Source organism: Neofelis nebulosa, chromosome 11 (genome assembly GCF_028018385.1).
Source record: "Neofelis nebulosa isolate mNeoNeb1 chromosome 11, mNeoNeb1.pri, whole genome shotgun sequence".
Classification (NCBI taxonomy): Eukaryota; Metazoa; Chordata; class Mammalia; order Carnivora; family Felidae; genus Neofelis; species Neofelis nebulosa.
This window is the reverse complement of record NC_080792.1, coordinates 78,267,507-78,291,944: the sequence shown is the minus strand read 5'-3', so window position 1 is coordinate 78,291,944 and position 24,438 is coordinate 78,267,507. Positions and strand designations below refer to the sequence as shown.

The 24,438-nt window shown below is 55.4% G+C and overlaps 1 protein-coding gene across 6 annotated transcripts in view; it reads left to right on the top strand.

The window, feature by feature from the left end:
• WSCD2 (WSC domain containing 2) overlaps positions 1-24,076 on the top strand; it is a 116,417-nt gene extending 92,341 nt beyond the window's left edge. For all 6 annotated transcript variants that reach the window (XM_058691071.1, XM_058691066.1, XM_058691068.1 and 3 more), the window contains 4 exons: positions 2,360-2,534; positions 8,624-8,788; positions 15,682-15,882; positions 22,006-24,076. In XM_058691071.1, the coding sequence (XP_058547054.1) occupies positions 2,360-2,534; positions 8,624-8,788; positions 15,682-15,882; positions 22,006-22,358 (894 nt within the window). In that variant the 3' untranslated portion in view covers positions 22,359-24,076. The remainder of the gene's footprint in view (positions 1-2,359; positions 2,535-8,623; positions 8,789-15,681; positions 15,883-22,005) is intronic.
• The last annotated feature ends 362 nt before the right edge of the window (positions 24,077-24,438 follow it).

Here is a 24,438-nt window from a genome sequence, read left to right as displayed (position 1 = left end):
GGGCAGGATGAGGGGGTCATCCCTCTGATGTGTGACACGGGAGAGAAATGCAACAGTTTCCTGTGGATCTAAGGGGTGGAAGTTACAGGAGGTCGATTTCTTTCCCCCTGAGGAAGCGGGTTTGTTCTAATCATGGGGAGTGCTCAGGCCTGAGGCTGACCTCCTAACTGGGCCTACAGGCATGAGTAGATGATTGTCAGGGAAAGGCAAGGGCAGCCCCACTCTGGGACAGAGTGAGCTCCCCATCACCGGAGGCAAGCACGTCGAGTCAGGGCAGGTGTGGCATCCAGAACGTTGGGCGTTGGATTGAAGTTGGACTAGATGATCTGTGGGTCCTTTCTCAGCCCGAGATCCTCCCTCCCTGACCAGAGAGTGAACTCCACAAGGGTAGGGGCTGTGCCTTGAACACTGATGCCCCCCCCACCCGATACCCAGAGCAGAGCTGGGCACAACACTGGCACTCAGTGATGTCTGAGGAACTCTGTCCTTCTTTCAAGGTGAGCTCATTGCACGAGCAGAAGCGCCCCTCCCCCACCACAGAAAGGTGGTTGCCCATGCCGAGAACCTACTTTGTGCCAGGCCCCGTGCTCGGTGCTGGGGATGCACGGTCACCAAGATGGCGTGTCTGTCCTCAAAGACGGCTGGCGGTTGTGGGGGGGCCTGCCTCGTGGCTCTTGCTGGGTGCTCCAGCCTGGACCCCAACTCCCGAACGCCCCACCTGCACTGAATTGTCCTGCTTGGCCCAGCCCTCATGGGGGCCCCTAATCCCCCTAATCCATGAGGCACACCTCGAAGGAACGCAGAGGGCTGCCACTCACCGAGCACGGATCTCACGCTTCACCTCTCACGTCAAGGCTTAAACTCGAGAATTTTCACCCCCATTTCACGGATGACAAAAACCAAGGCCCACACAGGGGAAGGCCCCTGCCACACCTACGCTCTGAATTTCTGAGCTACCCTAGAGACCTCCCCTCCCCCTCCCCAGAGAGGCTTCCAGAACCTCCAGGCAGGCAACTTCAAGTCACCAAGCATTTCCTGAGTGCTTGCTCTGCTCCTAAGAGACTTCCTGGCAAATCAGGGGCCAAGTTCATAGGCTTAGGAGGTTTGACCAGCTTTTGATCCAGCTTTCTCTCTCTCGGGTGGGCATGGATGCCCCTCTTCCATGGCATCCCCTCCAGGTGGACAGTCCTCGGTCCCCGAGGGCCCTGGAGCCTGCAGGTGGGACACCAACAGTGAGACAATGAGGTCCCAGGGCAAAGCAGCATGTAACAAAGGGTCAGACTGCACGTGGGATTGGGAATTGAGGGTATGTGGGTGGATAGGAAGCCCCCCCCCTGCAAACCTCCCTCTTCCAGTTTCTTCTGATCTCCTTAAGGGGGTCACAGGAAAAAAAATCCCGGGTATTAAGTGACTGAGGGTACAGCACTGCCCGCGCCACGGGTGGAGGAGATCTAGGATATCGGGGGAGGCTCGCTGCGTATCACCTGTTAGAAAATGCCATCAGTCACGGCCCACGCAGACCCACCTGCGTACCAGCGTCTTTGTCTCTCCCTCCCTGTCTTTCTCTCTGTCTCTGCTAAGAGGTGAAGTCCCTATTCAATGTCTGTTAGAAAGAAACCGATCCTATGGTGCCACGCTTGCTGAATTGGTTTGTTACTAGATTATTCCTGGGACCCGCTATCGGGGAGGATTCAGGGCTGCGGATCTGGAGCAGAGGCCAGTCTGGCAAGGGGCAGCCCAGTCCCCTCCGAATCCAAGTTCCCCCCCCCTCCCCCGCTTTGCCGCTCCTCGGGACAAATGAAGCAATTGGGAGCCGCTGTCGCCACGAAATCGTGGCTGCACGTGGCTGTCAGTATCCTGTTTGTCGTGAAAGAACGGGCTCACACAGCCTCTCCCAAGGCGTGGGCTTCGTGTCCCCCCTCGGCCCGGGGGACTTAACGGTGGCAGGGCGGGCGACGGTGAGAAGAACATTTCCTGGTAAGTTTTCCTTCCGGTCCTCCCGGAGAAAGCTTCCTCTTGGAGCTCAGGTGTCTCCAGTACTTTCCGCCTTCCGCTAGTCTCCGCCTTTGCAGGAAAAGCGGAGCCCACCCGGCTCAGGGCCTCGATGCAATTGAATCACACGGTTTTCCTTCTCTAGTGTTGGCAGCTACGGCGTGGACGCGGACGCGGACGCCGGTGCTGGTTTTATTTGTCAGTTACCCCTTAATAAAGCCGCGTAGGAGGCGCGCAGGGCGGGGCAGAGTTGTAAGAGTGAAGTTGGCCGCGAAGGGGACGCTGGGAACGCCAGCCCTCCTCTGCATTGCGAGCCCGGTCGGTCCCGCGGTTTGGTGACCACCTTCCTCCCCGTGTCCCGCTCCAGGAGTACCCGCTGGCGGCCCTTGCGGGCACCGCCTGCCACTGCGGGTTCCCCACCACGCGCTTCCCGCTTCACGAGCGGGAGGACGAGCAGCTCTGCGCCCAGAAGTGCAGCGCGGAGGAGTTCGAGAGCTGCGGGACCCCCCGTTACTTCATCGTGTACCAGACGCAGGTCCAAGGTAAGCCTGGGCTCCGCCAGCTGACCCCCGGATGCTGTCCAGGGGCTTCCCTCCCCGGAGGTGCCCCGGTCAGCCCCTTTCATGCCGCTGGTGCTGCTCAGACCGGGGGGGGGGGGGGGGGGGGGGGGAGGGGCTGGGGAACTTGGCTTTAGCGACCCTGACGGGCAACGGAAGGAGGGCCTCAGGTGAGGGGGGGGGGGGCGGCGGTCTGCAGACCCTCATCTCTGTCCCGCATACTGAAGCCCCCCGCTTTGGTGGCTCTTCTCCTGCAGTGGAGGCAGTGAGCTTGAGTGTGACGTCCCCAGGGCTGGGCGTGGGGGACCTGGGGGACCAACACAGAGCCGCCGAAGGATCCTGAGCAAGCCACTTCCCCTTTCCGGGCCTCAGTTTCCCCATCGGTAAAATGAAGTTATAGAACGTGGACTTGCAAGAGCCCTTTGAATTCTAGGAGTCTGTTGAGGTATAAATTCTTCTTTCTCCGTCTCACACGTTCCACTTCTGCCCCCCTCCCTCCCTTTGCTGGTGGGACCCCCACTTCCTGTTCAGCTCCCCTTCCACCCCTTGTGGCTGCCAGCCCGTGGCCGCGGTGCTGAGGACGCGTCTCCGGGACATTCTTTGCACCAGAGTCCGTGTTGAGTCCTTAGTTCACGCTTTCTCTCTGAATCCCCTCAGCTCTCCTGGGAGGCGGGAATAATCATCACCGCCCCTTGACGGTAGGGAAACTGAGACTCAGAACAGTTCAGGGCCTTGCCTGAGGTCATGCCACTGAGAAAACTTCTAGATGAAAACCATACCCCCTGACCGAGGCATCACGACAGGTGGGTGGCTCTTGGAGAGGTGCCATGACAGGACACTCGGCCCAAGGGAGCCCCGTGAAGGGTTACCCCGATGTCTGAATATGCCGACCACCTGCTATGCGCTGGTCCTGTGCGAAGCCTTAGCTCATTTCATGATGTAAAGCCTGCAGTGAGTCTATGACCAGGGCAATATCATCCCCATTTTCCAGGTAGGAGAAGCAAGACCTGGGAGGTGAGAACTGGCCACAATTGTACATCTACAAGAGTGGTTTGTTTTCATGTTTCTGACTCCAGAGCCCCTGCTAGAAAGCCCTAGCCCCAGTGTAAAGAACACTCCCCATACCCCCTGAAGCCTGGAGACCCGATAGAACACCATTGGGCTAGACTCCTCTTCATCTCCCCGGAACCGGGCCACCCCGTATGGTTGGGCAGGTTGGGCACTGCACAGGCACAACCTACAGGGAAGGTGGTGCCTGAAAACCAGCCCGTGCTCTGCCCTCTGGATGGAGGTGCCTCTCTCTGCCCAGAGGAAGGAGAGAGCACCTTTTCCTGATGTGCACAGAGGTGCCAAAAGCTAGTGGCAGCCCCAGCAAAATCTTGTCCCCTTTTCGGTCCCGTGGGGTTACCAGGGGTGGCCATCGGTGGCTGCTTCCGTGGCACCTGAGGTCCTGCTAAGAGCCCAGGGAGCGGGAATCAGTTTAGCAAGTGTGGCTCTTGGCTTTGTTTACACTCCCGTGAGGGGGACGAGCCTTTGTTCGCCTGCAGGAAGTGTCTGTCAGTCTGTGCAGAACTGTGTCCCCTAGCCTAGCAGAGAGTTCTACATAGATTAATCATTCCATGACCGCGAATGGCTTTGATGGGGACGGGGAACAGACATTGGAGCCTTTTCTTTTTTTAAAAAAAAATTTTTTTTAATGTTTGTTTATTTTTGAGACGGAGAGAGACAGAGCATGAATGGGGGAGGGGCAGAGAGAGAGGGAGACACAGAATCTGAAACAGGCTCCAGGCTCTGAGCCATCAGCCCAGAGCCCGACGTGGGACTCGAACTCACGAACCGTGAGATCGTGACCTGAGCTGAAGTCAGACGCTCAACCGACTGAGCCACCCAGGCACCCCTGGAGCCTTTTCAATAGCAGATAAAGAGCCCCTCATTGATGACTTTGCTCCTTCCCTGTGCCGCGTCCCCAGGCCATTACTGGTCTCCAGTTTTTCCACGTCAGGCTTGCAGCTCCTCACGCTGGCGAGGTTTGAGAGGCCTGTGGCTTATTAGGGCTGCCAAAAGCCTGGTCCAGCTCGGCTGCCATTTATTGAGCATCTACTATGTGCTAAACACTCATGTTCCTGCCAGGAACTAGATGGTCACTGAACACCTGAGTGCCAGATATGGTCTAAGCCACTTACACCGAATTAACTCCTCTAATCCTCCACAATAGTCCAATGACCGAGGCATTGCTATCATTACTGTTTTACAGTTGATGCAACCTGGCACAGAGAGGTTGGGTAGCTTGGCCAGAGTCACACAGCTAGGACAGGGCAGAGCTGGGAGTCAAACCCAGGCGGTCTGGGTCCTGAGGCTCCACTCTTTTTTTTTTTTTAATGTTTTCTTTTAAATTTATTTTTTATTTTTGACATTTGTTTATTTTGAGAGACAGAGACAGAGCACTAGTGGGGGAGGGGCGGAGAGAGAGGGAGACACAGAATCCGAAGCAGGCTCCAGGTTGTGAGCTGTCAGCACACAGCCCGACGCAGGGCTCGAACTCACAAACCGTGAGATCATGACCTGAGCCGAAGTCAGACGCTTAACCGACAGCCACCCGGGCGCCCCCTGAGGCTCCACTCTTAACCACAGCTTCTCAGCATATATTGGAAATACTTCACACATCTTATCCATTTAATCCTGTAAGGTGACTAGCCGCATTTTACAGGTAAGGAAACAGGCCCAGAGAGGGGAAGAGACTCGTTCAGTATCACACAGCTCCCCCTTACCAGCCCTAGACTAAAGCCCAGGTCTGTCTGATTCCAGAGTTCTCTACAGTATTGCCTCCAGCATTTGTTTGATTGACGGAGCTTAAGCACCAAACAAACTTTCTTTTTAGGGCTGAAAACAACAGCCTTTATACCTCAGGGAGGGTCTTGGCCTCCCATTCAAGTATATGAATGGAGCATTCTGTTTTCTGGAGAAATTGAGGGGCCAGATTTTTTTTTTCCTCCCTCCCAGCATTTTATGATGGAAAAATGTCCAGCCTCCAGGAAATTTAAAAAAAAAAAAAAAAAAAAAAAAAAAAAGGAATCCTACCGTAAACACCCATAATGTGTCCCATAGATTTCACATTTGTCAACATTCTGTTACATTTATCCTCCACCCCCCATTTTGCCATCCTTGGTCCTTGTCTTCGTCATGCATTTCAAGGTCCGGTTGACCCTTGAACAAGTCAGGGGTTGGGGTGGTGCTGACACCCTGCACAGCCGAAAATCCACATGTCACTTCTGACTCCCCCCAAAACTTAACTACCAACGGCTTGCTCTTGATTGCAAGCCTCAATGCTCCATGTATCGTATGCTGTGTCACAGTAAATACGCTAGAGAAAAAAAAGCGTTAAGAAAATCTTCAGGAAAACACATTTACAGTAGCCTATTGTGTTTATTAAAAAATCTGCAGGTGAGTGGACCTTCACAGGTCAAACCCATGCTGTTTGAGGGTCAGCTGTTCAGTTGCAAACACTGTGACACTTCAGGGTCCGTATCCTTAATTTTAATTCAATATTTGCTTACGGTTTTTGAAGTGACCTTTGCATAGCGTAGAATGCACACATTTTAAATGGGCTATTCAGTGACAAGTGGATAATTCACGCCCCTTTCAAAACGCAAGACCTGGGCCGCCTGGGTGGCTCAGTCACTCGAGCCTGTGACCTCAGCTTGGGTCATGATTTCACAGTTTGTGGGTTCGAGCCCCGCGTCTGGCTCACTGCTGTTGGTGCAGAGGCCACTTTGGATCCTCGGTGCCCCTCTCCAGCTCACGCTGTCTCTCAAAAATGAATAAATGTTTATTAAAACAAAATAGAAGGCCTTCCCATACTCCGGAAAGTTATACACCTAGGCTGTTTTGCAGTATGTTTCCACGAAAACCATTCCCAGATACCCCCTTGGCTTCAACAAAGACCGGATTCTTCTTTTCCAAAGTCGGCTGTGCTCTGCACAGATTCAACCTGGGCAGTGGGGGAGGGGAGCCGGCCCTCGGACTAGTGGGAGTCACAGTTGATTGGTACCCCTATGTGGGAGAGCCCTGTGCTAACGGCACACACCCTCATTTGACCCGCCCGAGGACACCATGGTTGTCAATAGTCCCATTTTATTGGTGACGAAACTGAGGCTCAGATCCATCATTTTCCCCAGGTCACCCAGCAAGTCGCTGGAGGAATTGGAATTTCAGTTCAGGACTTCAAACTTTTCCCTCGAGGGGCCATTACGAGACATCAGTGTGGCTCATAGATTTCAGTAATGGCAGGTCTGGCAGAACAGGAAAGACCATGTGGAACCTCGGGAGGAATTCTGGGAAGGACGGGATGGAGGGCGGTATCAGATGCTGAGCAGGGGGGGGGGGGGGTCACCGGTGCCTCGGGCGGGACAGGCTCCCTGCAGCAGCGGGTTGGAGCCCGGAATGGCGCTGCTGGGAACAGTAGGAGGAAGTGGATTGGAGAGTGTGGACAGGTCTGCCAGCAGTGGGGTGGAAACGGGGTGAGGACAGGGAGTGGCTCCTCGAAACAGAAGTGTTTAATCCTGGAGTGATCTGGGGGCACCTGGGTGGCTCAGTCGGTTGGGTGTCTGATTCTTGATTTCGGCTCCGGTCATGACTTCGTGGTCGTGGGATGGAGGCCCACACTGGGCTTAGTCCTGGGTGAGGAGCCTCCTTGGGTCTCTCTCTCTCTCTCTCTCTCTCTGCCCCTCCCCAGGAGTGGGAGGGAAGGATGAGAGGGTAGGAGTAGGATGTGGAGCAGTGTGGTGAGCTCGGGCAGGGGAGAGGGGGTTGTCCACAACCCGAACTGAGGATTGAGGTCGTTGGCCCAGAGTGCAGAGCAGGGCTGGAGCCCCAACTCTAGGATTCTCTCCTCTCCCCTTCCACTGCAGATCTGGTCCCCTGTGCTGGCCTTCCCTCAGCTTCCCTTACATCCGTAGGGGCCAAAAGAAACCACCGCGGTGCCTTCTCAGCTCCGGGGCGGGCTGCAGTGGGAGGTGTTGAGGCTCTGACAACAGGAGCGTTGGGAGGACTCTGGAAAGCCAGAGAATCAGAATGGTACCCACCTGCCCCAACCCATGTACAGATGAGGAAGCTGAAGGCTAAAAAAAACCAACTACCCCCTTCGAGCACTTTGGCGCGTTAACATATTACATGTATCATGTCAGCCCGTACAAGATGCCTGCAAAGTAAATATTGTTACCCATCCATCCGCCGTGATATCCATCCTTCTACCTGCCCATCTATGTGTCTGTCCATCCATCCGTTTAAGACAATGGTATCGTCCCTACTCTATGCCAAATGATACGGAAAGTGCTGGGGAGGCAGCAGAAAGCAATGTAGGCAGGGTCTCCAACTAAACAAATAGTCGTTCGAGTAACAGTTGAGATGAGCCATATGGGGGAGACGGACAGTGTTTGAGAATGATAGCCCAGGGAGTAGGGAAGGCAGGCGGTGCTGATTCAGCGGAGTGGAAGGAAAGCAGCAGTCTGCCTGGCAAAGGCAGGTGGGAGGGCAGCGAAGGCTCCCACCCAAGGTGCCGAGTCAGGAAGGAGCAGGGCACAGATAGGAAGTGCGGAGACCCCAAGGGCCGGCAGGCGGGGGTGGGGGGGTGGGATGAGCCCCGGAGGACGAAGGAGCCAGGCCACCCGGGACTTGGAGGCCGAGATCAGAACCTTGGACTGGATCCCATGCAGGTGGATGCCATATGAGGGTTTGCATCTAGAGGGAAGGACGGTGGAGTTGGGGGCGGTGTGAGAGAGCGACTCGCTGTTCCGGGGGGAAACTGAGGCAGGAGAGAAGACGCTTCCTTGTAGCTGATGTTCGTTGAATCCCTGCTATGTGATCAACCCTTTTCATCCATGAGCTGATGTAACCCTCACGTCAATCCTGTGATGAGGGACCATTTTCTCCTTTTAAAGATGGGGAGGCAGGCCCAGAAGGAGTTCTGTCTTGTGCACTGGGTCGTATGGCTGGGAAGCGGGCCGGGATGGGGCTCAAGGCCCTGGTCCCTTCCGGACGGGCGCTGTCCGCCCCTGACCATGCCCTGCCTTTTGCAGACAACCGCTGCATGGACAGAAGGTTCCTCCCAGCCAAGTCCAAGCAGCTCATCGCTCTGGCCAGCTTCCCAGGCGCTGGCAACACGTGGGCTCGCCACCTCATCGAGCTGGCCACTGGCTTCTATACGGGCAGCTACTATTTTGACGGCTCTCTCTACAACAAAGGTGAGGAGGCAGAGGGGAGCAGAGAGGACCCACCGGGAGGGCATGGGAATACCCTTCCTGAGCACCTACTGTGCGCCACTCCACTCACCCGGGCACGTTCGCCAAGACCTACTGTGCACTTGGCCCCCCCTCCCTTTGCTTAGAGCCCACTGACATCGCCTGAGCAGCTTCTGTGCCATCAGGCACCTACTGCGCGCATGTGGTACCTTCCCTCCGTTGAGGTCGCCACAAACACTCCTTGAGCACCTACTAGGTGCAGGTTCCTCACCACAGACCTTTATTGACCAGCAGTCCTGTGCTGTATACAGAGGTACAAAACTAGGTTCGTTCTGGGGGTGCCTATGGAGCACCTGCTGTTGGTCAGGCGTCTTGTCTGCATTTCAGAGCCCACATCCTTACCTCTCCGTCATAGGCCAGAAAGCCCTGGGGGCTCGCACTGGGGAACTGAATGTCTTGGATGAAATACCCATGGGTCGTGAAGCCCCCTCCCAGACATGGCCAGGGGAATATCAGGGGACGTATGTGGGGCAGCCCTTGGCTGTGGGTCTTTATGTCTGTAAACCAGAGGAAGACCACTTCCTGGCTGTGTGACTTTGAGCCAGCTTCTGTGCCTCTCTGGTCCTGTGTCATCATGCGCAAATCAGAGCTAACAGTATGTACTTGGTGAGGTCATTGTGAAGGTTAGTGAGTTGGTATGTGTAACAGGCTTAGCACAGAGTAAGTGTTCAGTAAATGGAGGCTGTGAATACTATGGTCCAGGCACTGGCCGGATGCAGCTTGGTGTTGACAGAGAGCCATCCTTCAGTCCCAGCTCCGGGAGAGCCAGGGGGCATCTGTCTGAGGGTAAGAAGCAGGAGGAAAGAAAGACAAGAAGGATGACAAGGGATGGGTTGAAGGATGGGCTTAGCAGCAGGTAGGGGGTCGGCCTTAGAATCCCGACTTTCTGTATATCGATCAGGCTTTAGTTTTGCATAAGTGATCATTTATTGAGCACTTAATACGTATGAGGCTCCAAGCTGGGTGTCTCGCTTGCTTATACCAGGATTTGAACCCAGGCCTGGCTTTCAACAGTATCTCTGCTCCTAACCACTAAGTTGAGCTGCCTTTATGGGAGCTGCTGGGAGGAACCCAGGGACAGACGGGACTCTCTCCGGTTTGCCCTGGGGAGCGGCAGGGGGAAAGCCGACTCCGAAAGCATCCCGTGGCTGACTCACATTCTAACCTTCCTGTGGCTGCAGCAGCAAGCCTATTTCTGGAATTCTAGAACGTTACGGATAGAAGGGTCCTTCAGGAGCATTTAGTCCAGGGATGCAAAGTGGTATCACCTCATGCGTCCATTCCAGTGAATCCGTGTGTTAAGAAGGATTCTGAGGTTCTGTTCTCTTTCAGAAACCAAAGTGCCTTAATCTAGTAGTGATGTCTGTTGACGGTGTAGGAGGGGGAACAGTGTGGCCACCTGCCAGGTATTTACCACCTCTGGTCTAATTCAACCTAACTTTGGACCACAGGAAACAATCTTAAAATGGAGTCAGGGGATTGAATTTTCAGACCGAACTCTTACCAGGTACAAGACCTTGGGCAACATTTCTTTGCCTCTCTGAGCCTCAGTCTCCTCATTTATACTGTAGGGATGTCCACACTGAATTCCTAGCGGTTTTGAAAGAAATATAACGAGATCGTGTGTGTGAGGCTATGTTGTAAAGTATACATTATTTTTTAAGCGACCTGTAACTGGGACAGTCAACTATTAGGCAAAGGAAAGGGCTTGGCCTCTGAAGACACATGAGAATCACCCGGGGAGCTTTTCAAGTCTTGATGCCCAGGCTGCACCTGAGACCATTTCCATCAGGATCCTACGAGGGGAACAGGGTGTCAGTTTTTTAAAACCTCTCCAGGTGATTCGGGCACCAAGTGAGGCCCCTGGCTCCTAGACCGGGAGCCCAGTATTCTCACCTCTGAACCCACAGCATTCAAAAAATACTGTGTATTTTAGGGGCACTTGGGTGGCTCAGTCGGTTAAGCATCCAACTTCGGCTCAGGTCGGTTCATGAGTTCAAGCCCCACCTCGGTCTGTCTGCTGTCAGCATAGACCCCACTTCACATCCTCTGTTCCCTCCCCTCCCCTCCCCTGCCATTTGTTCTCTCATTCTCTCTCAAAATAAGTAAATAAACTTAAAAAAAATACCGTGTATTTTACACTCGAGTCTTGGGGGAATATCAAGAGTTGGTAATTAGGGGGCGAGGTGTGTATTAAAATTTTAAAAAGGAAAAGAGAGAGAGGGAGAACATACATCCTCCCTGGCCGTTCCTCAGGCTCACACCGTGTGCACATTTCCTTAGGTCCCTCTGAGAGGGGCAGCTGAAGCTTTTTGAGCAGCTCCCCTTTCGTGAGGGGCTTCAAAATGCGTCCTGTATCCTGAGCCCTTGCAGGGAACAGTGAGTTGGCCCTGGGAGTTGGGGGCTGGCAGTGGGGGGCAGGTGCATAGAGGACCCCCCCCCCCATAGCATCAGTCGGTTCTGCTAACCCCACGTTCCTGCCACCACCACAGCATAAGGAAGTCCTCAGAGCTGGAGGGTCCTGGAGTGGGGGGGCAGGAGGGGGGGAGTGGATTTGCCCCCACTGGGGGGCCAGTGTGCTGCCCCTTTCACACGTCCAACCCCAGGTATGATGAGTTCGCAGGTGGAAAACACACCAGCCATTTGCACGCGGGTTTCCTCTCCCTGGGACCTCGGGCCCCACCCCCTTCCTAGCTCTTCTGCCTGGAAACCTGCTCCCCAAGCTGCGGGTCACATCCCCCTTTGCAGCGTCTCTGGCCGACTTCCCGTCTTCCTGCTTTTCTCCCTTGTATCCAGCGCTCTCCTTCCTTGTAGCGGGGCCCTTATTGTTGTAAATGTCATGTCACTGTTAATAATGCTGATCATTATGGGCCCGGCTCTGGGATGCGTGCTTGCAGAGTTTGTGATTCAGTCTTGGGTGGGGGGTTGTATGTGCAGAAGGTGGACAAGACTCACCTGAAAGGAGAGGAGGGAGTCCTGGGCAGATGCCACGGGGGTGGGCGGACATGTGAGGAACAGCCGGAAGAGGAGACCGTGTGATTGGTGAATCAAATAGTCTGGTGGTGCTGGAAGGGGGGAGGGTCGGGGGGGGGGGGGCGCAGGAAGGACAGCCGGGACCGGACAGGCAAAGCCCGTGCAAGCCCTCTGAGGACAGTGCACATTATCCTGGGGCCACAGGCTCATGCAGGGAGTGGGGTGAAGAGGGGTTCTAGGGCAGGGGGGGTCTGTGCTAAGATGTGCATGTGTGAAATACCTCTCTGGCCACAGAGTTTGGATGGGACGTTTCGGCTGCAGAGACAGTGGTGGGGAGAAGGGCACAGTGGAAGGGACATTTAAGAGGCCGTTGATTAGAAGGGATGGGCCCAGAGTGGGTGGTTTCTGTATGACGAATGGAGCCTCCACGGACTCTTGCTGGTTGGCAACTTTTGGAGTTTCCTCCTTCCTCCCTGCCTCTAACTAGCTGGATAACTGGGGGTCTGTCCCCTGCCCCCTTGAACCTTCGATTTCCTCCTCTGGAACAAACTCGTGTGGGGTGGGGGACCCCCAGGGCCCTCCCACTTCTGATGGGCTGCCTGGAATTTTCTCTGTCCTTCACTTTCTCGGCAACCTCGTCTTCCTTCATCCTGGTAACAGTCTGCCCCCGCGAGGGACTGTTGAATAGAAGAGGGATGGAGGGAGAGAATGACTGACTGACTGGTAGATGGATTCTCCCCACCCAGAATCCACATGTCTATACTCCTTGAGTTCTGCCTTCTCTTCCTCTTACCCAGGGAGGTTGGCCATTTGCAAACTATGATTTTCTCTGTGTCCTTCTCTTGCTTGGTCTTTGTCTCCCTCTGATCTTTGTCTCCTTATTTTGATGTCTGTTTCTCTCCTTCTTCTCCGCCCCCCGCTTCCGTCCCCCTTCCTATCTCAGGGACCCCACAGCCCCAAGTGCAGGCTCCTGCTCTGTGGCCTGTCAGAACCTAGAGGTGGGAGGGGCTGGGTGACTGCCCAGATTGGGCAGGGCCCTTCTCTGCCCCTGGGGGCCCACAGGTGGGGCAGGGCATTGGGGAGGCAGCCTCTTGGCCCTGCTGACACAGGACCAGTTTTCTGAGAAGTGCCTCAAAATAAACCCCATCATCCCTGGAGGACTGCCAGCCTCCAGGGTGTCCGTGTCCAGAGCCAGGAGTAGGTCTTTCCTGCCCCAGTAAACTTCGGGGCCTGCAGGAATGTGGGTGGAGTCTCTGCCCTTCTCTGTGCCTCAGTTTCCTTCACTGCAAAATGTACCCACAACTGTAATAGTATTTCACACTGATGCAGTGGATTGCTGGGTCCTGTGTCCCACAGGGCGCCAGAGGGTGCCCCCTGGTGGTAGAGTTCCGCAATTCCGCTCTGGCCCCAGGCTTGCACGCGTGATTGCTCTGTCATTACCTACAGGTCCCTCCCTGGCGGACAGCTGAGCTAGGTCCTCGGGCATGCGGATCCCATGTGGCTTCTCAAAGGCACCTTCCTAGACGCAGAACTCCTCTCTCTGGGAGGCACTGTGCTAAGTGGAATTTTCTCCACCTCCCTACTTTTCCAGGGTACCCTGCAGCCTAACTTCTCAGGCAACCCGAGACCAAAGCAGGTCTTCTCTGGTGTTTAGTTTTTTTGTATCTTGACAAATATTGTGCCAGGTTGACTCCATCCCGTAGCAAAGTGAAATGTGACTGAGGGTCCCAGCAACCCCCGGGGGCTGATTTAAACTAGTCTCCGCCCTCTGCCACGCTGTAGTTTTTCTTCTCTGAGAACCCGTATGCGCTCTTGTGCAACCCCTGCGTCTGTGTTTGTGTTGCTGTGCCGGTGGTGACATAGATTTTGGCAGAGAGAGAATGAAATCATAGTCGGGTAGCCCCTCGTCCGCGTCCTGAGGGGCTTTACCGATGTCATGTGTGACTGCACGCCGTGAAATCCTGTGTCCCGGGCTCGTGCTCGAGCTCCCAGACCCCATTCCTCAGTGGCCCATGACACTGTGCTGCCCGTGGGCCTCAAAGGCTGTGGGTTCATGTTTCCTTGTGGGCACGGGCCAGCGCCGATGTGCAAGGCTGGACTAATTCCTACAGCTTCCCTGGGCAAGTCCCAGGCCGGAATCTGGCTCAGGACATGACATTCCATTCCTGGCGTTGTTACCTTGTGACCCCGGGGTGGGGGTGGGGGGGTGCCAGACCTTTCTGAAGCCTGATCTCCAGGAACAGAAGTAGGTCCCATGCCGGCCTCATGTTAATCCACCTTAAAAGCCAAAGGCAGAGCCTCAGAAACCTTCGTGCGTGGGCCAGGAGAGAAAAAAATGAACTCTGAGGTGTGAGGAGGCAGGGTGGCTCCTCAGTCCGTGACTTCACCCCTAGACTTGTTCTCTTTGAGCTGCTGTTTATCGAAACACGTACAACTGTGTGCCTCAGTGGTTTCTCACAGCAGCCCTGTGAAAGAAAAGGTGCATGGTGCCATTTTATGGATGAGGACACGGAGGCCAAAGAAATAACATTGAGTTTGGAAACACAGCCGGTATCCTGAAGGTGCCGGTATGATACCATTTCTATGCGGCTTGCAAGATGTCATCTAAGTGACTTGGAGAACTCGGTCTCAGGAGCCTGGATGAGTTGGGTTTGAATGTTGACCCTGCCTCTCGCTGCCTGTATAGCCAAAGCACGTTCTTTGATCTCTCTCTCTGCCTGTTTCCTCATCTATAAAATCTCTCCCATTTCCCCAGCTTTTTCCCCCCCCAAGTTTATTTTAAGAGAAAGCAGGGGAGGGGTAGCAAGAGGGAGAGAGACTCTCGAGCAGGCTCCGTACCTTCAGGCGCCCATCTCTGTCGAACTCGCAGACTTCGAGATCGTGACCCGAGCTGAAATCAAGAGTCAGAGGCTTCATCAGCTGAGCCACCCAGGCGCCCCATCCCCATTTTTTGAAATGAAAATCTGATCATGTCCCTTTCTCTTTTGCTTAAATCCTTTCAAGGGCTGCCTAATGTTTGTGGTCTTGTGCTGAACTCTTGGTCACAGCCCCTACCGTCCTGTCTGGCTTTGCACTCCCCTCTTTCTGCTCTCAGCAGTCACTCATGTGGCACCTTCCTTCCGACCCACCCCCGGGCCTTTGCATCCGCTGTTCCCACCACCTTTCCCTTCCTCTGTCGGGCTAGTAGATTCCTCCTTGGCTTTCACATGTCAGCCTAAGCACCTCTTCCTCCAGGAAACTTTGCCGGATGCCGCCTGACTAGGTCCGCGATCTTGGCTAGGCGGGCTGGGCTGCGCAGCTCCAGACCGTGGGTTATATCCGTGTCTGTTCCCTGAGTCTCTCACCATCTGGGACCAACAGCCTGCTAGTGCACGTCCCTCTCGCAGTGATGGAGGAGCATAGAAGAGTAAACAAGCATGTGGGGCACCTGGGAGCTTTGACGGAGACCCGCTTCTGTCCTCATCCCAGCGGCCAGAGCGACTCACCGGCCATGCCTGGGGATGGGGAGTCCACCCAAAGAGGGCTCCCCCAGTGTGTCACCGTCAGGTGCCTCTTGTCGTGCCTCAGCGAGCATCCCATGCCTCTTCGGCAGCGCTGTGGTTCGTCACGTTTATTTCGGTCACGGTTTACAGAATCCGGCTCCCAACGACAGCGAGACGCATGGGTCTTTTTGCAGAGTCTATCCCCACCTCCCAGCACAATGCCTGGCACGTAGTAGGTGCTCAGTAAATACAGGAAGAAAGGAATGGGAGCATGAATGAACGTGGGAGGATAACAGAGGCAGCCTGGGTGGGCAGGGTGTGGCGGGACGCCTCGCCTCCCCCGCTCACGGCCCTGTACCCCCCTCCCCTGCCCGTGGGAAGGGTTCAAAGGTGAGCGGGACCACTGGCGCAGCGGCAGGACCATCTGCATCAAGACGCACGAGAGCGGCCAGAAGGAGATCGAGGCCTTCGATGCCGCCATCCTGCTCATCCGTAACCCCTACAAGGCCCTCATGGCAGAGTTCAATCGCAAGTACGGCGGCCACATCGGCTTCGCTGCACATGCCCACTGGAAGGGCAAAGGTACGGGGGGAGGGGTTGCGAGGCGGGGGTGCGGCAGGTTGGGGTGAGCGGCGCGAGGGATCCGGGCAGGCCCCCCCCCCCCCGCCGCGTTCCCCCCGCCCCCAGCGTCCCCTGCTGAGAGCCAGTGTGATGCCCTAGGGCAGCGGGCAAGGGCCTCGGCTTGGGCCCAGGAGCAACTCCCTGGGTTCAATGCCCATCTCCGCCACTTCCCTCCCCTGGACTTAAGTTTGTCCCATCTATAAAACAGGGGTAAGCATCGTGAGGCTCTAAGAATTTAACCCTTTAAAACCACTCTGTAAGTGTGACTCCTTGTGGAGATAGAAACCCTCACATGATTGATATGGGTTGGATTGAAACCGTTTCAGGAGCCCTTTCCCCTGGGAGTCAGGAGACCTGAATTCAGCCCCGGGTCGGTGGCTGGTGGCCATGAGGTCACTTATGAGCTCCTAAGGACTCGCAGAGCAGCACTGCGGTGAACCACCCCTAACAACTCCGGGTTGTGAGGCTCCAAGAGGTTAAGTGACCTGTGCCCGGTCACACAGCTGGGAGGTGACCGCGTTGACCCCCCTACCCGCCCCCGAGCAGTGAATCTTAATATGATCTGCCTTTGACATTCACCTCTGGTACTTAGATGACAGCTGTGTGGATGAATGTCTCACAGGGAGGTGGCCCACGATAATGGAGAGAGCTTTACCGTCAGACCCAAGCTCTGTCCTCTTGAGTATCTTTAATCCCTCTGGCTCTCAGAATCCCCTATCGGCTTCCACCCGCATCGCCGTCGCGGTAACGAGAGTCTTGAAACGCCATTCGTTTAACCCTGCTTTTACAGCTGGGACAAGCTAAGCTCAGGGAGGTGAAGAGGCTTCTCCAGGATGCGGGAGGGCTGGGGTTTGACCCCAGAAAGTCTTGCTCCTGAGCCCCGGCCCTTCACCACCACAGTGGTAACGGATGGGGCAAAATGTCAATGGAACGGTGGGATTCGCAGGCCAGTAGGTGCTCTGTAAATGTGAGCTCTCTCTACCTTACCCAGCCTGCTCCAGCCTCAACACTGAGGGGTGCTTTCCACATCCCCCCCCGCCGACTCCCCAAAACTGCTCTCCAGCCCTGGCCCCTCCCCAGAGAGGACCGGAACTTGACGGGATGGTGTGCACTGAGCAATCCGGCAGTTAGACCCACAGCAGTGACCTCGTTCATTAAGACTCTTGTGCCTGTCTGGCCAGCCGTGCCCTGGCTTCCCAGTTCAGTCAAGGGGTTCCTCTGTGCCTTCCCTTGCCTCACCACCCCCCCCCCCCCCCCCAGAGGGTGGAAGCGTAGGCAGTGACATTTGTGCCCTTGTTCCCTGAAAGGTCCTCCGATTTACTTACAGAACAATCGAAAATGAACACCACTCAGGGCCAGGCTGAGAAGTCTGCAGGCGCCCAGGACAGAGGGCCTGTCCTGAGCACAGACTTTGCTGGTCCAGCTGGAAAGGACCTGGGGCTGACCCAGCCCAGGGGTCCCCGGCCCCCACTGCACGTCAACATCCCTGGAGGAGTGTGGGGAAGTCCCAGTGCCCAGACTGCACCCGGACCATTGCTGTGGTGGATCCCAGGCATCGGTACTTTTTAAAGCGTCCAGGATATAGGCAGGACTGAGAACCACTGATTGTCTATTTATTAATGGGGAAACTGAGGCCCAGAGAGAGGCAGGGACCTGCCAAGGTCATTAGGGCAGGAGTAGAATCCAGCTCTCTGGCTCCCAGGTATCCTGATGTCCCCAGGGACAAGGGAGGGGACTCACTTGGGAGGCTCGCATGGGGCCAGGCACTTTGCATGCTTCATGGCATTTAACCCTTCTAATTCCCGGAAGAGGGAAGAAAGGCTTTTGTGGTCAAGGTGGCATTCCATTGCACAGGCGAGGACACCATCCCAGGAAGGCTTATTCACCTCACTGGCCAAGGCCCCAGGGTTTGGCAGAGCTGGGGTTCAACCCCAGGCGTTAGCTACCGGGCTCTCTTACCTTGAGGGGTCTCTGACCTCCTGATGAGTTCACTGCTTCTTTCCTGGTTTAGCGCCTGGTCTCGGATTCAGACAGTTCCAGTTCCCAGGAGCCCCTTGCCTCTTTCCTGATCAAGGCAGCTGGGAGCTTGAAAACCAAAGATAAGGGAGGTGTCAGGACAGGCCCAACCACGAGGCTGCAGGGGATGGGAGAGAAGAGATTCCAGCAAATCTATCTCCTGTTGGGGGTCTGGGGTCCCAAGCTGAGTCCAGGATGGGAGCCGGGGGCTTCTCCACTGCATCACCTCCCAGGCAGGCCTGACCCTGGTCTTAAGTGCTCTGAGAGCCTTCCCCCAAAGAACCATTTCTCTCTCTGCTTTAACGCCTGGCCCTTGGAGGGACTTGAGACCCTTGCTTTTAGGGTCCCTGCATCAGCAACATCAGTATCACTTGGGAACTGGTTAGAAAAACATTCTGCGGCCCCCACCACAGACCTGCGGAGTCACATTCCTGGCAGGCGCCTGGCAAATCTGGGTCTTACCCATCCCTCCAGATGTTTGATACACATTGATGCCCCAACGTGAGAACCACTGCCTTCATAAAAACCTTGCAGCTCAGAGTGTGGCCTGTGGATCAGTGGTGTCCATCACCTGGAAGCTTCTAAAAAGCTTTTCTCAAAAAGCACATCTCAGGCCTCCCCCACCCCCTGCCAGGGTCCCTGAATGGGAATCTGCATTTTAACCAGATTCTCTGGGAAGCTTCCTAGGCACTTGCAAGTTTGAGAACGCCTGGCTTAGAATGCCCTCCCCTCGCAGGTGACGGTCACCTCCCTAAGAGCAGAGCTCCCCTAGCTGCTGAGCACATCTGTCCCACCCTGCCTCTGCCCCCTTCCCCTTTAGAGCTGGGTCAAGGCCCTTGCAACCCTCCCCGCGCCCCCCCCCCCCATTTTGGGTTCCATAACATTAATTTTACAATCTCCCTGGAGTGGGTCCAAAGCAAAGTTTTATGTGATATGATTACACAAGGTGAATCGTCCTGATCTGTCTAATGAAACAGACTGTGTTTGATGATTCCGTGGGGAATTAAGTGCAGTTAAGCTATTAATCAGGCCCCGGTTCTTCTCGACAAGAGGGAGCAAAGAGGGGCCCGAGGGGCCCTGCCAGGCGCACGTGTGGGACCGTTCCGGTGGAACCAGCACTGGTGACCAACGGTCCGTGGCTCGGCTTGCCTTTATTACCCGCTTTGAAGGCAGCGATCAGTTACCGGGAATCCTGTGCTAATCGGGGCTTCTGTCTTCACCTTTTATCCTTCTTTCTGATGAAGTAGGTTAGGAACAGCCAGGATGGCCATCTTTGGGGTAGGCACACAGCTGTTGCTGAGGCAGCTCTGGTGTTGCCCGGAAGCTCTGATGCGACAGGTGGGGCACCTGGGGCACCTCAGTGACGCCGGGGCACCAGCATCAAGGATGATCGTGACCGTAGCCAGCACTTACGGAGCACCTGCTGGATCCCAGGCCGGGTGCCAGGGTCTTTGCTGCGCTTACTCCATTCCCTCCACCCAGCATGCCCAGGACAGAGGTCTTTGCGCAGTTGTTCTGCCGATGGGTAAACTGAGCCACCGGGAGACCGACCGAGCCCCTCAGCTACTCTAGGGAGGAAAGGGGTTGCGAACGCTGTCCGTCTGACTCCCAAGTTGTCCGTGAACAGACCCCGAGTCGTAGAACAACAGCCGAAGGTGAAGTGATTCGTGGTAAACTAGGAGCTGATCCCAAAGGGTTTCCTAGGAGGGCAGGCACCGGGCTCAGTCAGGGTTCAAATCCTGTCTTGGGTGATTACTGTGTGGCCTTGAGCCACTGGCTTCGTGTCTCTGAGCCTCCTTTTTCCTGTGTGTAAAATGGGCCCAAGTCTCACTCTCCAGGCTTCTTGGGAAAAGGGGAGGTGGCCGACACATAGTAGCTGCTCAGGCAACATACGGTCCCATCCCCCGGTGATCTCCAAGGATGCCATGCTGTCTCCGCCCACCTGCATTGAAGGCCAGGCGCCCCATTTGCAGGACTCTGACCACCGTGCAGGCGGGTCCTTCCTTCTCCTCGACGACCACCATGCAGCACCCCCTCCAGCAAATATTTGAGATGGTCAGAAGCGGCCAAGCCTAGAAATCCGATCTGCGTGTTACTAGGTGACTGAGTACCATCTCCGTCCACCTGGGCCTCTGCCATCAGAGCAGCAGGTGTCCTGAACCATCCGGGACGCCATGAGGTGACTCAGGAGTGGAGAGATTCTTAAAAAGAAAAAAAAAAAAACAAAAAACTATACACATGCTATATGTTCTTTTAATCACTCATACATCTGGTCTTAACCCATTACAACAGTGTAGGCCCAATTAGCCAGATACATTGTAAATAATTTATCGTCAGGATAAAATATATCCTTGTCACCAGGATCCAGACTTCCCAAGCAGCGGTGGTGTTCCGGGGGGGCCACTGGGAGAGCCGGAGCCTCTCCACAGGTCTTGATGTGTTCTGCAAAGAAAGAGGAGCCCTTTATCACGTCACAGTTTGGCGGTTGGGAATTTCAATTTAGTTCAACAAGCATTTATTGAGCCCCTGCTGGGTGTAAGGCAGTGGGGGTGAGGCTCCTGGTGCCTGGGAAGGATTAGGACCTGGGATCAGACAGGCCTGGTCTGGAGGGTGCTGCCTGGGGCTGTGTGACCTCGGGCCAGTCACTTACCCTCTCTGAGCCTCAGTTTCCTCACTGGTGATACAAGTGAACAGTAGCCCTTTCCTTGCAGGGTAGTTTTTAGGATTAAATGAGATCATGGGCACCCATCACCCAGCAAAGGTTGAGGATTTAGTTATTAAGAACCAGTTGGGCTCCCCCAAGCCAGCTTGGAAAACTCACCAGACTGTCGTTCAATAAACAAATCCCTCTGGAGGGGGCAGGGCGGTGGTGCTTCTGTGAGCAGCAGAGGGTCTGGCTTCGGCGTTTTGGGGCGCCTGCCCCCTCTGATTGTCCTAGCGGGGGTTTGGAATCCCCTTCTGCCCTCCCAGCGTCCTCTGTGATCTCCTTCCACAGTTACCCAGATTCTCGTCCTGTCAGTTTCAGCAGTTCCAGGGCGGGCTGGTGTCTCCTTGAGGTCCTCTCTAGGGTTTCCCCAAGCCGTCACTCACATTCTCCTGGAGCCTGCCTTTCGAGTCAGACCATCCCCAAACACCTTCCCGTTGCTGGTGACAATCCGCCCTGCCATTTTCCCATGGCCAGGTAACACACCACAAAACAAAACATAGTGTAGGATGATAAAAAGTAGAGAAACAACACGAAGGCAAAGATGCCGATATAGAGCATCTGACTTCAACTCTACCCCCAGCCCAGTCCATCAGAGACCACATACGCGGGGGGGGGGGGGGGGGGGGGGGGGGTTCACAGGGGGTTGTAGAGCCCAGAGCCAGGAGAGCCGGGGAAGGCAAGATCTCATCTCAGGATAATGACAGGAAGAGTATTGAGTCAACATCTATTGAGCACTTCCTGGGCCTGGGGCCCCCATGCTCAAAACCTCCTATGCTTTAATCCGCTTGCGTATACAAAGGTCCTACTATCGTAGGACCTGGGAGTAGATAACCGTTACCAAAGAGGAGAATTGCTGCTACACAGGGTAACTTGATGGTGAAAAGCCTAGACTTTGAAGCCAGACTGGTGTCCCATCCTGGCTCTACCGATGATTAGCTGTGTGTCCAAGAGCACCTGACTTAACCTCTCTGTGCCTCTTTTTTTTTTTTTTTCCTGTTTAATGAAAACGAGCGTACCTGTCGCACAGAATCGTGAGGAATAAGTGAACGAGTAGCTCTATTCATACGCTTGTTGTACACGAATACAAATGCATATAGAAGGTACAGTAAATACACGTATTTATGGATAAGTCTGTGCCGGGCCTACAGTGAGCACCAAACGAGTGGTGGTGTTATCCCCAAAGACGAGGTGAAGAACCTTCCAGGCGGAAGCGGCGGCACGGAGGGGGCAGGAATCAGGCCAGTTTGGGGATCCAAAGGACTGGGTAAGGGTGTCGCTGTCAGTCACTGCGTCCGCTGCCACCTGACCCTTGTCCCCAGAGCCCCTCCTCCCCCTGATCCGGCCCTGCCTCCTCTCTCCAGAGTGGCCGGAGTTTGTGCGGAACTACGCCCCGTGGTGGGCCACTCACACGCTGGACTGGCTCAAGTTCGGCAAGAAGGTGCTGGTGGTGCACTTCGAGGACCTGAAGCGGGACCTGTTCGTCCAGCTGGGCCGCATGGTCAGCCTGCTGGGCGTGGCCGTCAGGGAGGACCGGCTGCTGTGCGTGGAGAGCCAGAAGGACGGCAACTTCAAGCGCTCGGGGCTCCGGAAGCTCGAGTACGACCCCTACACGGCCGACATGCAGAAGGTCATCTCTGCCTACATCAAGATGGTGGACGCGGCCCTGAAGGGGAGGAACCTCACCGGCGTTCCCGACGACTACTACCCCAGATGATGCATCAGGCGGGGAAGGGGCCGGGAGTCCCGCCCGAGCAGGGGTCTCGAGACTCCTGGGGACGCCCCCCCCCACCCTAACCCATCTGTCCTCTCTCTCTGGCTTGGGGACAATCCCCTTGGCCGCTGTCGGCCTTCAGTGACGTTCCTGCATGACCAAGAAGGCTCGAGGGAAGAGACTGGGTGCTCCCCACCCTTGGAGGCGCAGGGGGCCCCTGGTTTGGAGACGTTCTAGCCACGTGGACCCTTTTCTGTCTCCTCTGCCCCTGCCGCCCCCTCCCCCCCCCCGCCACTCTGGGCCCCACCTGTGGGAGGGAGGGCTCACAGTGGCCCCAGGACATGGGTGTCCCACTGCAGATGTCAAGGACCTCGATGCCAGAGTGGAAGGGACTGTAGCAGGAGAAAGTGGGCCCAGACTCTCTTCCCTTCTGGGCTGAACATTCACGGCCTCCACCCCACCTTCTCCCCTCCACCCCCGGAATCACAGGCACCAACACTTATCCAGGCCGCTTCTGTTTGAAGAAGGGTCTCAGACAGCCCGGGTGGGGTGCGGAGGCCATGATGCTCACAGGACGTTAACGGGCACCACCGCGTGGGGCTGCTGTTGTCATGAGCCCACCTCTCGCCACAGTGCTCCTGAGAAGCCATCGGGTTGGTTGGCCACCTCTAGGGCCGGAATTCTGCCCTTTTCTTCCCCTGCTGTAGCCAGAAGGTGACCTTGGGATCTTTGATCTCCCTTCTGGGGGTTCTCAGGTGCCAACAGTCACCCCACCAGGATGGCCACATGCAGAATCTTGAGTAACACAGCTCTCTGTTGTGGCGCCCAACACATTGATCCTACACTGCCCTCTGACCCCTACCAGGGGGTCCTTTGCTATCCAGATGAGAGAGCAAAGTGCTCCAAATCAGGTGGGACCATGACCCTACTACCTTCTCAGCCCATTGACCTCCCCTTGGTCATAGTCCAATGGGGCTGGCCTCCCTCAGAATGGGAATGGTTCTTCATTTCCATACAAGCACTGCCCCCTTGGTGGTTAAGACCTCAAACCAAAGGATTCTTCTCAAGGACCTGGGTTGCTAATTATCTGTCTTTGAAAGCATCGATTCAGGACCCATCTTTCCCCCGCCTCGGATACCAGTGGCTTCACATCCAGCCCATACCCGTGCACCTGTCTCATTCCCTACCACGTAGATGCAAAAGCCATAGGTCACAGATCTTTGCTATTCTGTCTGGAGCAGCCCCCCCAGTCAGCCCCTTCGAAGGCTCGCGGGACAGGTAAAAATGCTCGTTCCCAAATACCCAAGAGACGAGGGAGAAGGAGCGTGTAAAGAGATATATTTTTTTAAGAGGAATAGAACTAATACGTTCTGCCCCTTGGCACTTGGCCACTTGAAGAGAAGGGCTTAGGGATTGAGCCTGTGTTTCTCTTCCCTGATTCCCTCAGCTGTGGGATTCGGGCCACCGCAGGGCCCAGCCAGGGGGCCCTGAATGTATTTTATACCATGTTTCTTCCCCCACCCCCCACCCAGGCTAATTTCTAGTCTTTTGAGAAGCAGTCGAGGGCGTGGCCTCCCCTCCCACTTAGAGATCAGCGCTCTCTGGGGTGACTCTTGGTCCAAGACCTGGGCCAGCTCTGCTGGTGGCCACTCAGGCCACAAGCCTCAGTCCGAAGATTCCTCAGGTCAACACCATCATTAAAAAGCGAGTTTTGTTGAGTATTCTACCTTGTCATGGAGTGTTGTGTAAGGCGATTTCACAAATGGGCGTGTGTTTGTGTGTGTGTGTGTGTGTGTGTGTGTGTGTGTGTGAGTGAGAGAGAGAGAGGGAGGGAGGGAGGGAGGGATAGAAGTGTCCACGGAGTCTTGACCCAAGTCACCGACAGCACTCCACCTGGGTCATAGGCTAAACCCTGGCCCGCCTCCAAAATGGGTGCTGATGTTATATCCAGACCGAGCGTGAATCTGCCCACTGCTTTGATTGTGGCCACAGACTGAGCCCCAGACCTAGTCCTGGGTGGGTCTTTTGCTTGGTCACTCTGGGCCCTGACCTTGAACGCTGGCTGGGCCCTCATCTGACCTCA